Raw genomic sequence first — 17008 nt, forward strand, 5'->3', positions numbered from 1 at the left:
CACACCATAGAAAGGTATAATTATATTGACTGGACCGCTCAGGATTTTAGTCCTTTCGTTTTCATGGGGCGTACTGTAAGGACCGTATGCAGATGTGCATATGTGTGACGCTGGGTGATCCCCTATCCTGCACGGCATTTAGCTCTCTGTTTTACACTAAACGTCACGGCAGGAAGGGAAGACTAGCCTAGCTAGCACAGTCTCCATGGAAAACGAAGCTGCAGGAAGACTACTACATATGCCTTGTTTTTAGTTACAATTTTTTTTTTTGAAAAATGAACATTGTAGCACTTTCGTTTGTATTTGACAAATATTATCTAATCATAGACTACCTAGCTAGGCTCAAAAGATTCGTCTAGCAAATTATAGACAAACTATGCAATTAGTTATTTTTTATCTATATTTAATACTCTATACATGTGCTGTAAGATTCAACGTGACGAAAAATCTAAAAAATTTTACAAATTTTTTTAGAACTAAACAAAGCCTAGGTAGCTAGGGGTGGCAAAGAAGTCAGGTCAATGGAGGCCGGCCCCGCATTCCGAGCTCCCTTTACATGGCTTCCTCTCGTCACACACGAAGTCCACAGCCTCATCCTCTCGTGTCCGGCCGGCTTCCTTCATAGCAGTTTTTGTCAGGTACGGTGCATGCACTCGTCAGTTTTAGCCAGCTGGTTCACCCACCTTAGCTTCTCGCTCGTCAGTTAAGGGCTTCAGGCCACGCACACAAACCAACAATCCACTAGCTTGAAAAACCATATAGCTATCGGCATGCGCGGCGGCCATGCCATGGCGGCGGGGTACGCGGTTGCCGGCCTGCTGCTGATCGCCCTCACGCTGCCGCTCACGGCGGCTATACCATGGCCGGCGTGCGGCAACAGCAGCACCGGGAACTACACCACCAACAGCGCCTACGGCAGGAACCTCCGCCAGGTCGCCGCATCCTTGCCAGGCAACGTCTCCTCATCAGCCACTCTCTTCGCCACGGCCGTCACCGGGACGGCACCGAGCACGGTGTACGCCCTCGGGCAATGCGGCGGCGACCAGAGCGCCGCCGCGTGCCGCGACTGCATCGCGGCGAGCTTCGAGCAGGCTTACAAGATGTGCCCCGGCGGCAACAAGCGCGTGGCCATCTTCTACGACACGTGCCTCCTCGGCTTCTCCGACCAGGACTTCCTCGCCTCCACCACCAACTCCGACGACCAGTCGGTGTTCCTCGAGAACGGCCTCAACGTCACCTCCGACTCCGACGACGTCGCCCACCAGTTCAACGCGACAGCCTACGAGCTTCTCGGCACCATGGCCGCCTACATTGGCGCCACCATGGACGAAGGCGGCAACTCGTCCAACAAGTTGAAGTTCCTCACCGGATCCATTGCCTTCGACGCGGCCTACCCGTTGATCTACGGTTTGACGTCCTGCAACCCGGACATGACGCCCGGGCAGTGCCGCGGATGCCTTGACGCGTCGATCGCCGAGATGCCACAGAAATTCTACCCCAACACCAAGGGCGCTAGGATCGCGGGGCTCCGGTGCGTCGCGCGGTATGAGGTGTACCGGTTCTTCAATGGTTCCATCATGCTGCAGCTGCCACTACCTCCACCAGGCAACCAGGATGGTGTGTTTCTTCTTCTTTGGGTTTATTCATTCATTCTTGACATCTAGCTACCTATCATCACTTGCTACATATTTTTTTTTTATTAATTCAAATAATCGTGATACCTAACAAGAGAGTGACAGCTCAATATCACTAGGGAGCCATTTAATTAATAAAAATATATAGTCTTCGTAGTGACATATTATATGAAAGGAGCGAGGCTGTGTTAGCCAAGGCCTTGTTTAGTTCACCTGAAAACCAAAAAGTTTTCAAGATTTTCCGTCACATCAAATCTTAAGGCATATACATGAAACATTAAATATAGACGAAAATAAAAACTAATTACACAGTTTAGCTGTAAATCACGAGACGAATCTTTTGATCCTAGTTAGTCTATGATTAGATAATATTTGTCACGAACCAACGAAAGTGCTACAGTACCGAAAACTTTTCACTTTTCGGAACTAAACAAGGCCCAACTCTACAAATTGATTTTGGCTGCAGCTAAAACTGGTTTTTGTAGTCTCGTGTATATGAAAGGGTTGGGTAAGGAGTGGTCGTGATATATGGAAGATGGGGGGAGGTGTGGCATCAAACTTTGAAGGTACCAATCAGCGACGATTTTAATTTGTGCTTTAATTATGTTGTCCCTTTCCCTGGTGAAGTCGTTGATTGCCGCTGGCCGTTAGCGGGCTAAATTGAAAGGTGGTGAGGTTGACCAATGCTGTTGGTAGTCGTATATAATTGTCCTACTAGCATAGGCACTTGAGTACTGAGGCCGTAGGAAACTGGCATGATATTCTACTGAAATACTTCTGGTCGTTTACATTGTAACTCAATATATAGTTACCTTTTGGTATATTTTGACTAACATCATGCTTAGGTAAGTTAGAATTAAATTTAAGGGGTTATTTTTGCTTGACATTACGTAGTTTTTTCTGTATCATCAATCACACAAGTTTCCAATTTCATAGAGTAAATAAAAGTGCTTTCATTTTTTTATAATGACATGTGGCGATGCGGTTGTTTTTATGAATAGATTTAGAGGTTACTGTTGGTTGTTTGTAAGAACAACGGCGATGCACATTTATGAGGTTAGCTAATATTTTTTAGTAATGGCATATACAAGTAATTTAGATTATTGCGGGGTACTTTAGTATTTCTTTTGTGTTAGTGTTTCATTTCGTTCATGATTAAAGGCTAAGTTTACACTGATTTTTTATGGGCATTCCTGTTTTATAATGGTAAAAGTGGGTAACTATTAGAATCATAATAGATTCAATGGCCGGCTAATATTGTCATTGATGATTAGAGTCCACTGACAAGATGACCAGATTTTTTTTTTAATTTTTTGTAGAAGTTTCTAGGATTTAGCCATTTTAGCTTGTCTTTTCAGGATAATAATAAAAAAAGCATAATTTTGAACAAACAACTTAATATTATATGATAAGGTGTCTAATGCTGCATGTACACCGAGAACTATGTGCGTGGAGTGATTTAATTATATAAATTTTACAAGAATAACCTGGCAGCATATTTGTTTTATTAAGGTAAAAATTGCACAATTCCATGATCCATTTTTTGAGAATTTATTTTCAATTTTGACATAAATGATAAATAATGGTTTCATCATAATGGAGTTGTACGTATTTGCAGGCAATAAGAGTAATCATACTGGCATGATTGTTGCAATCGTAATACCTTCAGTTGTGGCTATAGCTGCAAGCATGGCGATGTGCCTTTTTTGCTGGAGGAGGAGAACAAAAAGTAAAAGGTCACGTTCATGTAAGTTCCCTCCAAACATCTGACATTATTATTGCTTATTCAAAAATTTCAAAAAAAAATTATTGATTTTTGTTTTATCAGCAAACAGATTCAATGAATTAGTAGCTAGATTTTTTATTTGCGAGTTAAAGAAAGCTTTATTAACTATAGTGAGGAAGGATTACAAACATCGTTTACGATCTAAGGTGAAGGACGCACCCAATCATTTGCGTCAGCCACAGATTATGAATGAGTGTACCATCCAGTTAAATGAGTTAATTTATGAGCGACACTAATATATTGACCCTCCCTTCGCCTGCACTACTTTTCAATCTGCAAGAAGCAGAGCAACTCTGATTTATTGGCCTTGTTGTTCTGCAGCGTGCTAACAATCCTCGCACAGTCTGATTCTACTATAATTGATCTTTGACAGATTTATTGTCTTTCGGAGTCTCAGTTTCCTGCCATAATTTACTTATCTTTGATGTTCAACATGTTGCACGTGTCATTACAGACACAGTTTTTACCAGGCATGTATGTGTTGTGAGTACAGATGTGGTTGTTACAGACATTCACGCACGACTTTTACAAAAATTGTCTACGTTTCGACTCACTACAAATGCGTATTTACGAGTCTCATGTCTTCACATCACGTACAAATGTTTATAGAAGTGAGTTTTGATATCTGTGATGATAGTTAAGACACGTCTGTAATTAGCGAATCTGAAACAGTGTTGTATTAAACAAAAGGAAACAAAATTCTTCTGTTATAACTAAATACCTTAGATATTTATATTTTTTATATTTACTGGAATCATTCGTCTTGTGTAACAGTTGGATCTCACATGGAAAGCATTGAAAGTATTGAATCACTTCTTATAGACCTGCCAACACTACGGTTGGCCACTAATAACTTTGCTGAGAATAATAAGCTTGGTGAAGGAGGATTTGGATCAGTCTACAAGGTAGGCACATTATTGTGGTATATACCCTATCTGCATATCTTGTCCGTTTAAATTACTCAACGACTTAGCTACAGTATTACTTAGTTTCTGTACGTTAGTTACGAACTTGCTAATTAACCTGCACAGGGAACACTTCCTAGTAGTCAAGAAATAGCGGTGAAAAGGCTCTCTCATAGTTCTCGTCAGGGAATTGGAGAACTGAAGAATGAGCTAGTGTTAATTGCCAAGCTCCAACACAAAAATCTCGTAAGGCTTGTTGGTGTTTGCTTGCAAGAGGACGAGAAGCTTCTGGTTTATGAGTACCTACCAAACAGAAGTCTGGATACCTTTCTTTTCGGTATACTATACAAACTTCAACTATACCTTGGTTATAATCTTGTTTTTTTTCTTCCCTTCCCTTTGAGTTACTGCTTGGAAACCAATGTTCATGATTTCCTTTTATAGTGGAATATTGGTGTACCACGGTTCCTGGCATATTAATTTCATGAGAACATGATTTCGTTTCATAGCAGGATTATTTATTTAAATAATCAGACATGATGCATAAATTGGTGCAACAGATTCAGAGAGGCGGAAAGGGCTAGGATGGGGCACAAGGTTTACCATAATAAATGGAGTTGCTCGAGGGTTGCAATATCTACATGAAGATTCGCAGTTGAAGATAGTCCACCGAGATCTGAAAGCCAGCAACGTTCTTTTGGATGCGGATATGAACCCTAAGATTTCCGACTTTGGCTTGGCAAGGCTTTTTGAAGGGGATCAGTCACAAGAGACTACCAAACGAGTTGTTGGGACATAGTAAGAACAGTCAATATAACTGTGTCCTTTTTTCGTGGGAAGTAGTGCTGTCAATATTTAGTGTTGAGATTTTGCTATATGACGATATAAATTTGTCGGTTACCTTAATTTCAGTGGATACATGGCACCAGAATATGCTCTACGTGGGCAATACTCTATAAAGTCAGACATATATAGCTTTGGCGTGTTGATTTTGGAGATTATCACGGGAAGGAGAAACAGTGACTCGTACAGTTCTGACGAAGCTGTTGACCTACCAAGTCTTGTGAGTATATGCACTATGAAGTTCATAACCTATGAATGACACTCACACTCATATAATAGACAGATATATCACCTTGGAGATTGTTACATGACTTCAACATCCAACTTTCACAGTTTTGATGTGAACAGTAGAAATTACATATATTAGGAAAAGATAAATCTAAAGAATTTCACCATACCAGCTTGAACAGTTGTTTGTGCTTACTGGAGTAGTTAATAAACTCAGCATATTCTTTTGTCCTCTTCTCCAAAACAACATTCGCTATTAATTTAGGAATTTTACAATGATGCAGGTGTGGGAACACTGGAGAATGAAATCAATCATGGAGATAATTGACCCTTACTTGAGGAGCGCTTCCTCTGAGGACGAGATAGTGAGGTGCATCCATATTGGACTGTTGTGTGTCCAGGAAGACCCACTTGACAGGCCAACTATATCTTCTATCAGCATCATGTTCGACGGCAACACGGTCCCCTCCCAAGCTCCAGCCCGGCCAGCATTCTATGTAGAAATGAGCGGTTTCATTGGATCAGGGACATACTCCCACCAATACCCAGGGTTTATTAATGACTCTACTCAAAGGTCGACAGTAATGTCACCGAATGAGCTATCGATAACAGATCCTGAACCAAGATAAGTTTGGAAAATAATTTACCAGAGCAAGTCATGTATGTAGGTATGTAAGGAAAGGACCATGCATTGTTGTATATATGTATGAGTGCATTTGTACATTTTTATAGCCTATGTGCGTGCATTTAGTTACAATGTCGTATAGCCACTTTAGTTGTACTAATACTCTCCAGGCATTGTATTCTGAGAAAATATTAAGTGGAACATGTATTCCTCATCAACAGTAAATTTTATTAAACTTCTGTGTGTAATCATAAAAGTGTGATGAGTAACTGCCATTTCTAAAACTCTTGATGAGTCATCTAAGCGTCAGACGTGATTGTGTGAGCAACCATGGGCCATATGCATCTCAATAATGGAATCAGATACTTTCTTATGTCCTCGTGCTATGCACCTTTCCTAATATTTCCACTGTTTCTCTTTATCTTTGCTCGCCGTTCAACATTGCTTTCGAACTTGGTACTGCCCATGCACCCGTGTGTCAATTCCTGTTACCCTAACAGAAAGTATTGAGAAAACCATAACAGAAATTAATGATATGACAAAACAGATGGATGGGTCGCTAGTATTACTAAATAGCAGAGTACACACTAATTGTTGAGCTGCAAGTGTAGTCTCAAAAATATAGCTTCAACGGAGAATTCTCGAATAATGATTGCACACTACAACAGTAGCAGTAGTCACTTGGGGAGATAATTGCATTATATATTTTCCCTTTTTTGTCATGCTTTTTATTTTTATCCCACTGTAGATATGGAAGAAAACACAATAGTTTGTAGAGATGAAAACGGATCGGATACGGACGGATATCATCAATATCATATTTGTTTTCATATTTGTGGTCGAATTTAGATTCGGATACGGATAATGTCAATCATGTCAGATTAGATATGATCGGATGTCGACATCATAAATATACGATTTAAGTATTTGGATACGGATACGGTATCGGATGTTGAATATTCGAACACGAATACGGACAGATATGAACCCCTCTAAACGAATTCGGTATCGAATACGGTCGGAAAATATCCGTACTATTTTCATTCCTAATAGTTTGTCAAAAGTATAAGTGGAAGTTGTAATTAACATAATCCTTGTGCTTGCATGTAACTCACGATCCTCTGATCACTAGTACAACTGGACATAAGAAAGAGCACATTTTGACATACATATTGATGCATATATATAACAGTAGCGGTTCCCTTCTACAGACTTCGTAGCAGTATATAAAACTACAACTAGACAGTCCAATGTCAATGTCATCACATATAATTGCTTGCCAACAGGTGTTTTTCATTCTGCTATGCTATCATGTATCTCCAGTGACTCCGAGGCTCTGGCTAGCCCTGGAAGGTATCTGGAAATTTGATAGGTTAGTGTAAAACGTAGATGCTCCTCATTTATAATAATTCACACCATCTGAAATTCACACCATTCCAACCATCTGAATCTCATCGGAGCTGTTACAGCTCTGGGGGTACTCTGTGGTGGCTATGTTGAAAATTCCAAACGTGTATATTGATTATTAGGATGAAGTGTTAAATTTTAATTTTTATTAGATAATCACAAAAACAATAATCTTAGCTTTCACAATCATTCGACTTCTGATTGCCTAATTTACTATGAAAGTATGGGTACTTTTGGTTGGGCTTTTCAACCTGCTTTTTTTTTGCAAAAGCCAAAAGCCAACCAAAGGGCTCAAAAGTCACGAGTGTTTTTTTTTTTTGAAAAGCAATTTTTACTATAGTACAAATCAAAAGGCACCTTTCCCTCTCCTTTCACGAGCTTTTAAGCCCAAGAGTTACCCACCTGCCACTAGTTATGCGGAGGAAATATTGGTTCCCTTCGTTCTATTCCTCGCTCGCGTCTAACTCCTGTCGCTCCTTCCACATCCACGAGCGGACGTGACCCGTGGCTAGGATTCAAGGTCACCATTGGCGTGCTCCGGTAGGCTGCCACCCCACCAGTCCTGCCTGAGACGGACCCAGCCCCTGTGGCGGAGGCTGGCATGTTTCCTGCCCAGCCGCCCGCCCTGCACGGCCTCCTCGCTAGAGCTTTCATTCGCGTCAACACAGGCCTCCCTCCCTCCCTCCGTCTCCAACCTCTCTAGCCCTTGCCCGTGCCTGGGGCGAGCAGGCACTACTTCGGCCCCTGCCCCAGTGCCGGGGTGGTCTCGCAGGTCGCGGAAGGCAGCAGCTCCGCCGTGGCGCAACCTGCCTTGGCAAGCATGGCCAGCTCTGGCCGGCGGGCACGACTAGCTCTGGCATCCATTGGTAGCTCGGGCACGACTTGTGTTTGTCTGCTACCTTCTCAAAAAGCCAAGTTCTGGGCTCGAGCTAGTTTGCTTGAAAACGCAGACAGTCCCACTCAAAAACCCAGACATGGGGTGGATGCGGAGGGGAAAGCTAGTCACACAACATCCCACTCAAGCCCACATACTATTTCTGTTTCCACTCCTGTATGCCAAATATATTCAGCAAAAGGTGCACACTTAGTTACGGATTTTTGGCATATCAAAACTTCAGTAGTAGTACTAGCAAGGAAAATATTTTGATAGCAGGCATGTAATGTAACTTACCAGCCAAATATCGTTACTCTTCCTAGGCCTCAGCTCAGACCTGTATCCACACCATGTATGACTGATCTGTGCCACTGCTGAATATCTGTCTTGGGTGCAGACTCATACACAAGCGTTGACCTTCTTCAGTGTGGATTGCACAGAGCTAGGCAGTCCAAGGATAGAACCTTCCGGGACTGAAAGCGTCGATGAGTTTGTTGAGAAATATTTTAAACTATATAAAACATTTGAAGCATGCAAAATTTGCAAGGGCATGTATAATACTAACCAATCAAATTTCTTGACACCTCCCAAGCTCACTGCTCTATGTAGATAGTACATCTTAAGAACTATGGAGAGCTAGGGATTTCTACAGATACGACACCATGAGAACTATGAGAGCCAGGAACTTTTGAACATTGTAAGGTCATCGTTTTCGGTACTACTAAGGGCCTGTTTAGATGCCAAATCTTTACATCCCAAAACATTTGGCTGTAAACTTTACATTCAAATAGGTGTGCCCTCCATTTTTACAGTGCAATCTCTGTTGTCTGTCATCATGGTCACGGGTGCTACTCAACAGTTGTGTAAAAGCATTCACAAAAAAAAAAGAAAAACAGCTGAGTAAAAGCTTGCAGCTCCTTTGAATTTCACCATATGGCAGTGGGCCACAAATGAAGAACAAATTATATTGATGAGTTACTCCACTTTTACTCATGTAAGTATGCTTTGTTGCTTTCGGTATGTGAAAAACATTATGAATTAAACACTTTAACTCTACTCCTACCTTAATGTGCAGGTCTTTTGAGTATTGGAGAAAAAGACATTATGAAACGTTCCTGCCCAACAGCCTAAACGGCAAGCCACAGGTATTGACCAAAGCATGAGTGTTTTGATTGACCAGAGACGTCGGGAACAAAGTCGTGCTGGAACATGCAATTGTTCTCCTTCCTGATCATCCAGGCCGAGAGCAATGACGCATCTTAGGTGCATATTGGTGTTTAACCAGCTCAATATCTTTGCTCTCTAACAACTGCATTTGACAAGTGTGGAACCTCTTCAGTGTGGATTGCAATGAGATAGGCAGTCCACAGACAGACACCCTTCTGGAACTTAAAGCATTGACAAGTTTGTTAGGAAATATCTTAAACTATATAAAACATTTGAATGATGGAAGTTTTGGAAGGTCGTGTATAATGCTAAGCAGTCAAATTTCTTGATACCTCCCAAGCACACTGCTCTATGTAGATACTACGTACATCCTAAGAAGTATGGAGAGGCAGGGATTTCTCAACATTGTAAGGCCATCGGTTTCGATAACTAGCAATCTCTCTCTAGATATATGTATGTTCCCCTACTATATAAAATGTGTGTCCTCACTAACTAGTGTTGCGTTGCAAAACAGAGGCCTTTAATGCACCATGTGCCTCCATTTTTCAACTTTGCAACACTAGTAGAGATGTTAATTATGAACATGTACAGGTTCCATTTACATCTTGGAGCTGCTATTTTGTACTTTCTTGTACTGAAGTCCAGAAAGCCAACACATTTTAGAACGGGATACAATTATCTGTGTGCTACCCACACAAAAACTACTGCTATTAATTCTCACAGTGTGCCCTCCGTTTTTATGGTGCAATCTCTGTCATCTGTCCTTGAGGATGCAACTCAATTGCTGACTGAGTAAAACCTTGTGGCTCCCTTAAATTTCACCATATGGCTGTGCGCCACAAATGGAGTACAATTTATGTTGATGAGTTACTCCACTTTTACTCGTCTATACTTTGATTTTTCCATATATATATATATATATATATATATATATATATATATATATATATATATATATATATATATATGAGAAAGAGAGAATTTATGAAAGTACCGTTCTTGCCCAACTGCCTAAACGGCAAGGCATCCGCTCAGCAACCTAGCGATGGCAGCTATGGACTTGAAGTGTTTGTAGCAGGCCAAGATCCATTGGTCTGCTTCTTGAGCGATTTGATTGACCACAGAGCATATTGGTGTTTGAGCTGCATTTGGTGAAATATGAAGTTATCTGGCTATGCAAGGAGCTTTGCTAATAATTGTCTGTACAAATGGCATGGACTGAAAAAACACTACATAATCTGCACGATGGAGCAGCCACCTTGTGTTGGGCTTTTTGGTTAAGTAGGAATGAGGTTATCTTCAAACAATGGTACCTAACTCTTTTGTGCAGGTCATCTTCAGAGGGACCCATTGGATCAAGAGCTGGTCACAAATGTCTAAAGAGGAAGAGGAGAGAACCCTGAAGACTATCTGTCACCATCTGGAGGTCATTGCAATGGAGATCTTCAAGGGGTTTGGCTGGAGTTCAAGAAACCATATAGAGTCTTGTTTTGATGGAACTATATCTTCTCTTTTGTTTTGTTTTTGGTTGGGCAGTGCTGCACCACTTTGGCTGTAGTATTTCAAACTTTTATAAGCTGAGGCCAGAATAATGCTTTTCCTTAATCTAAAAACAATCTGCATGTTGGAATCAATAACTTCTAGGATAACAGATCAATATACGAATCTATGTCTCCATATAGTATTCAGCTGGGCAATTTCTTGAGACGTCAGCTTTGCAATTCTTTAGTTTCAATGGTTGGCTGTCAACTAGATTTATTGCCTCTTCTTAGTTAGCTCACTTTTCCTTTGTGTTCTTCCGATTGTTCGGGTTTGCGAACTCTCTTTAGTTTGTGTGCTGGCCTACGGGCAAACTTTGTAATAATTGGCATGATTCTATCTTTTGATAGATGAAGCCGGGTATAAACTATCCATTATCTAGAAAAATATAGTAAATTGTGCTATTTGTGCAGTATTGTTTATTTTAGGAAATTGGTGCAGTATTGTTCATTCTATAGAACGGGTTTGCATAATTCTAGACTTCATTTTTTCATCCATCATGCAAAAGTATGTGATGATTTGAAGTCGTGTTATAGTTCTCCAGCTTTTAGACTCTCTCAAATATCTTAGTTCTTCATGTTAGAGTTTAGAATATAATTAACTTAGTTATACATACTATTGGTCCCCAAATTACAATGATCTGAGGAATAGTAGAATCACACGCAGATACATTATAACGTGCCTTACATGTGCCGCCAGTGAGTCTGGCACAATTTGTTTTTACATCATGTATACTGATGCTAATAAAGTTTTTTCTGTTCTTTAGAATCCATATCTTCAGCAATGGAAGAAATCAAGCAGGAACATATGACAGAGGAGTTCTCCTTGTGGCTCGTCAGGGAATTGCTGAACTGTATTGCCAAGATGGCAACGGGTACATACCTAGTGGCCACCCATACCCGCACCCGACAGGTAAAATTTTTTCCATCAGGTTACCTGTACCCGCATGTGGGTTGAAAAATCTACTCATACCCGCACCCACACGGGTAATGCTACCCGATGGGTAACTCATACCCAAGAATACACTCAGACTCGCATGGAAATATCAGAGATTCGAGATTCAACATGCTACAAATTACAAGCAAATGCAATAACAGGCTAACAGCAGCATGAATGCATCATTGCAGCATGCTGCAAATTACAAGCAACAAAGTAACTAGCAACACAAGAACGGATAAGTCATAAAAAAGACACATGTGCTACATCTATTCTTGGTCAGTTCATTATGACCAAAAGGATGCCCTTTGGCTTAGCAGGATTGCATGACGGAGGAGCCGCGAAGGCGTCGGGCTTCTTGCTCTTCCTCGTGTCCTCTGGATCTAGCGCTTGCAAAACGCATGCCTTTGGCAGTTTGGCGTCGATGTGGTTGGGGGTAGGGAGGCGGCGGGCAGTGCGGTGTGGTCGCATGGACACAACATCACGATGGGGAGCACATGTGTGAGTCGCGCCGTCATTTTTGGCGGCTGGGGTGTGGGCACGGGAGGGAGAGGATAAGAATGAGCTAGGGTGGATCAACCAATATATAGCAGTGTTCAGATGGGTTTGGGCCAAATATGTAGGCTACATGGGCTAAATTCAGTAGGAGAGGTGGTGAATTCTTGCGGGTATTTCTTACCCACGGGTACACGGGTATGGTAATATACACCCATGCGCGTACCCAATGGGTGAAGAATTTTGCCCAATATACCCGTGGGTAGAAAAGTTTATCCATACCCGCCTTTTTAGCGGGTAAAAGCCATCAGATACTCAGATTTCGGGTACCCATTGCCATCTTGCCACCTTCAATAGGAGGAAGTTGAGCGTGGGACTCTAAACATATGACACGCTACCTTCAATACAACACATGGCTCTCTGAAACTCTGCTATGCCAGTGACTTTGATTACAAGATAACACTGACTTTTTTAGCTAGAGAACAGTTTTCATTAGCTTTTGTCCTTTATAAACATTAGTCCATTACAAGGAAGCTACAGACACCAACTCGACATAGAGAACAAGTTAAGTTCAATTGCTACCATGTTGGGTCTTGGTGAATTTCACACATGGGTGGCCATGCTTAGTGAAACTAGGCTCATGGCACTTGTCAATCTAAAGTGTGTAGGGAAATTTCCAGGTAACAATCAAATTCAAATTGGTTCGCTCCTTTAGATGAGCGGAGCAAACGATTTGCCATAATCATTTTTTATGGAAGCTTCCAAGGTAAGAATTAAGGGTTTCTTTTTTTGGGCGTTCTGAAGCTCTCCGAGTGTAGTGATGAAACAGTAATAAGTCTAAAATTTGCCATAGGAAACGGGAGTACAATTTGGTACTAATGCACCGATTACAATGGGAGCATTTTCATGGTTAGTGATCATCAATATAAAGGCATTGTCTCTGTCATGGATCATCACCTGGTGATGACATCTCTACTATAATTGAAATCTTCTTCAAGTCACCTCCCTACTTCAAAATCAACGGCTGTTAATACACGCCCAATGAATCGGACGTCTCAGATTAAGATGTTAGAAGCCGCTTCCAACTCTCCTCTCTCACGCGCGCGCGAGCCTGCGCCTTCAGAACCCACGTCGTGGGTTCGAGCCCAGACACCTGCATTTGCATATTTTTTCTTCCAGGATCAATAGTTCACGGTGAAGGCGAGCGCAGCTAGGGCGAGCGCGGCCAGGGGCGGCCAAGGTCGCCGGGGCGGGCGCGCGGCCGGTGCTCGCCAGCCAGGGCGACCGCGGCTAGGGGTCACCGGGGCGGGCGTGCGGCCGGTGCTCGCCGGCCAAGGCGAGCGCGGCAGGTGCACGGCCGGGGCTCACTCGCCGGGACGCACAGGGCTCGCCAGGGCGGGCGCGCGCCCACTGCGCGCCGGACAGGGCTCGCACAGCCAGGGCGACCGCCGCGGGCGCGCGGCCAGATCTCCCGCGGCCAGGGCTTCCGCGACGCACAAGGAAGACAGCCGGAGCGAGCGCGGCGAGGGCTCGACGGGGCAGGCGCGCGGCCGGGACTCGCTGGCCAGGGCGCACGGCCAGGGCTCCCCAGGGCGGGTGGGCGGCCAGAGCTTGCCGCGGTGCGTGGCCAGGGCTTACCGGGGCGGCCGGGGCTCGCGGCCGAGGCTCGCCGGGGTGGCCGGGGCGAGTGGTCAGGGGCTCGCCGGGGCAGCCGGGACGCGACGCCGGAACGCGGACAGGTAAACTCAAATTTCCCTTACCTCTGTATCTGATGATTAAAGTACACAAAGCCACCCTGCATAGACAGTTGAAACCTGTTTTTTTAGCCCGAATGGCTTCATTGAACATTAGTTACGAATATATCATTTGTAAGCTTGTCAATGTTTGTCTTCATTTTTTTCTAACCGTTCAAATATCCTTGCCCCTTAGGTGGCACTCCTTGCAGCTTGCGTGCGCAGAGGTTTGAAGGTACTTTCTGCAATGGGGGCTGGAGCTCGAGCTGATCCCACCAGAATTCGTGTTGCAGATTTGAGAGAATCAAGCAATGATCCCCTCTCTCGATCGGTTAGTTTGATACTTCTTCCAAAACTCTGTCCCACTGTAAGCTGCCATTTCATTCGTTAGCTAACTGACATGTCAAGATGTGCTGCAAATGGGATGTTGTGATTGCTACTTTTAGGTGAGGTACAGGCTCAAGAAAGAACATGGAATTGAGGGTGGAATACCAGTAGTTTTTTCATTGGAAAAGCCAAAGGCAAAGCTGCTTCCTTTTCAAGCTTCAAAAGAAGAGGAAACTCCATCAGATTACCAGGTGAGCTCCCCTAGGACTTGTACTACCACCCTCTTGCTACATGCTTGTTCCATTTCTTGAGACCTTTTTTCCTTGTGATTTTTTGAACAAGAAATATTTGTTACAAAGAGTTAATTAAATTCCTCTAGAACACCCATTTGCTTGTATATTATAGGAGTGCATGATGTGTGTGTACATAACTATTGACAACATGCTATGCATTATTCCACAGATTGTCCCAGGATTTAGGGTTCGCATTATACCAGTACCGGGAACCATCCCTGCAATATTTGGTCAAGTTATGGCCTCCTATGTGATTACTCAGCTTGCTGGATTAGATTTTCAAACTGAACCAGTTGTTAACCTGGATTTGGATCATTACCGTATACTTCATCAGCGTCTTATTGAGCATGAGGAGCTGATGTTTGGGACAGTCGAGCAAGTTCTGGTAATATGTTTCTTGCTATGTAATGTCATATCCTGGAAATAAGATATTTTCTTCGAGAATTATGTAGTTGAGGTGTTATTTATTTATGTTGATGGTGACCAGCACATGTGAAAAAGGGATTATTCACCTTCACTTGTTTTGATATCCTTTTGTACGTCTACGTTTGTAACATTCTCTTTTACAATCTAAAGGTAGATTCTGAAGAGGTAATGTACATTGTCAAAGAATTGTGGCATGGTCGAAGTGCTAGAGACCAAAGTCAGAAGGACACTGGTCGGAAAATGTGGAGATCTGTCAATGAACTAATGCTTGTTCGGTATGCTTCTTTCTCTAACTGATAGTGTGGCTTGAGATCATCGTGCCTTTTGTGGCACTACCTAAGTTCCCATCATATCTGATTTGGTAGAGCAAAAGCAAAATCCAACTTGCATTATCTCTGGCGTAGGGTGACTGTCATCTTTTAAGTCTGGATAATTAGCTATGTTAGCTTGTAACTCTGAAGTGGCTTGGTATTGGTAATGTCTTAAATTTCGATGAGATTTTTTTTGACATTAATTCCTGTAATTACTTTGTTATAGGTGGGACAAATCAAAGGCTGCTGACATCTCAAACTTAATACTTCTCAAGTTTAGTGAGGTAACAAGTCAATACTCATGGAACATTGAAGTTGAATTCCAAGATGGCATATGTTGCAGATGAAATGACTGGCGGGCTTTTCCTGTCCATTGGTTCACCTTCTCCTATTTATGCAGGCTGATGCCCATGAATCCACCACACTCGACCGAATAAAAGAAGAAGAACCTGAATTCTACTCTATGGTTTCATGTGTCCTGAAACGAGCTGAGATGGAGTTTGCCTTATGACTCAACGAGTAGCGAGGGTTGATGATCTTGCCTCTTGGAGGTCTCTCATGGTTGCTATTTAGTGGTGGCCTTGGAACAATGGATCAGCGTTCAGTTTGGTGGGATTCATATTTGGGAGTACTTGATCGGTATGCTATGGTGAAAATGACGTGCAAAAGTTTTTCTTCTTGTGGCAGCCGAAACATCAGCTCTCTGTTATCACGGAGTTGTGCACTTGTGGCCATCTATATGTAAATTAATCGTGTTTTGCTTTTGCGTACAATATAGGTGTCCAATGATATTCCACTGAGAAGAGGAGTTCCAATACTATCTACCTCTTGGAGGTATGTGATTTAGAATGGGGTCAAATGCTTGCCTGTAGTTGATTTTTGTGTAGGTAAGTAGAAATTCAGACCCGAATGTTTCTGCCTTGCTATATGTGCTGAACTGTTATGTCAACTAATTGTGCATCTTACTGCATCTTTGCCATAAATCAAAAAGTAATATTCCAGTTTGCTTCCACAGGTAAGAACACCAAGAATATCGTTTATAAACATGTTCTGCTATGATGAATCCTTAAATGAGTAAGTCCATAAATTACAATTACCTACTATGTATGTTTCGAGCTTATATAATCCCCTATATGGTTAAGGTGCAAAAGAATTTTAAAAAAAATGTATGGTTCTCTATAATTTTATAGGATGTTGGACCTATTTTAGAAGGATTAACTGTTCTCTATAAATAGATTAACTGTTCCTTGGGAAATATGTTATTGATTCAATCCAATGAAGTACTTCAGATTTGATAGAATTATCTTTGGACTTGAATGTGGTCCGTAAGATACTCAGAATAAATAAATGATTGGTTGTTTTCATATGTATTTTTTAAATAAAACCGTAGCGTTAGCACGGGCACTATACTAGTTAGGATTAGTTGAACTTGCACACACCACAAAGTTCAGTTTGCAGGATAGAAACAAGCAAGCAAAG

General features: G+C 42.3%; 1 protein-coding gene across 1 annotated transcript; it reads left to right on the plus strand.

The window, feature by feature from the left end:
- LOC8074344 (cysteine-rich receptor-like protein kinase 10) lies at nucleotides 572-6304 on the plus strand. The gene is made up of 7 exons (XM_002449755.2): nucleotides 572-1617; nucleotides 3253-3381; nucleotides 4195-4325; nucleotides 4452-4662; nucleotides 4886-5123; nucleotides 5238-5388; nucleotides 5681-6304. The coding sequence occupies exons 1-7, from the start codon at nucleotides 771-773 to the stop codon at nucleotides 6023-6025; spliced, it is 2052 nt and encodes a 683-aa protein (XP_002449800.1). The 5' UTR covers nucleotides 572-770; the 3' UTR covers nucleotides 6026-6304.

This window comes from Sorghum bicolor, chromosome 5, assembly GCF_000003195.3.
Source record: "Sorghum bicolor cultivar BTx623 chromosome 5, Sorghum_bicolor_NCBIv3, whole genome shotgun sequence".
Lineage (NCBI taxonomy): Eukaryota > Viridiplantae > Streptophyta > Magnoliopsida > Poales > Poaceae > Sorghum > Sorghum bicolor.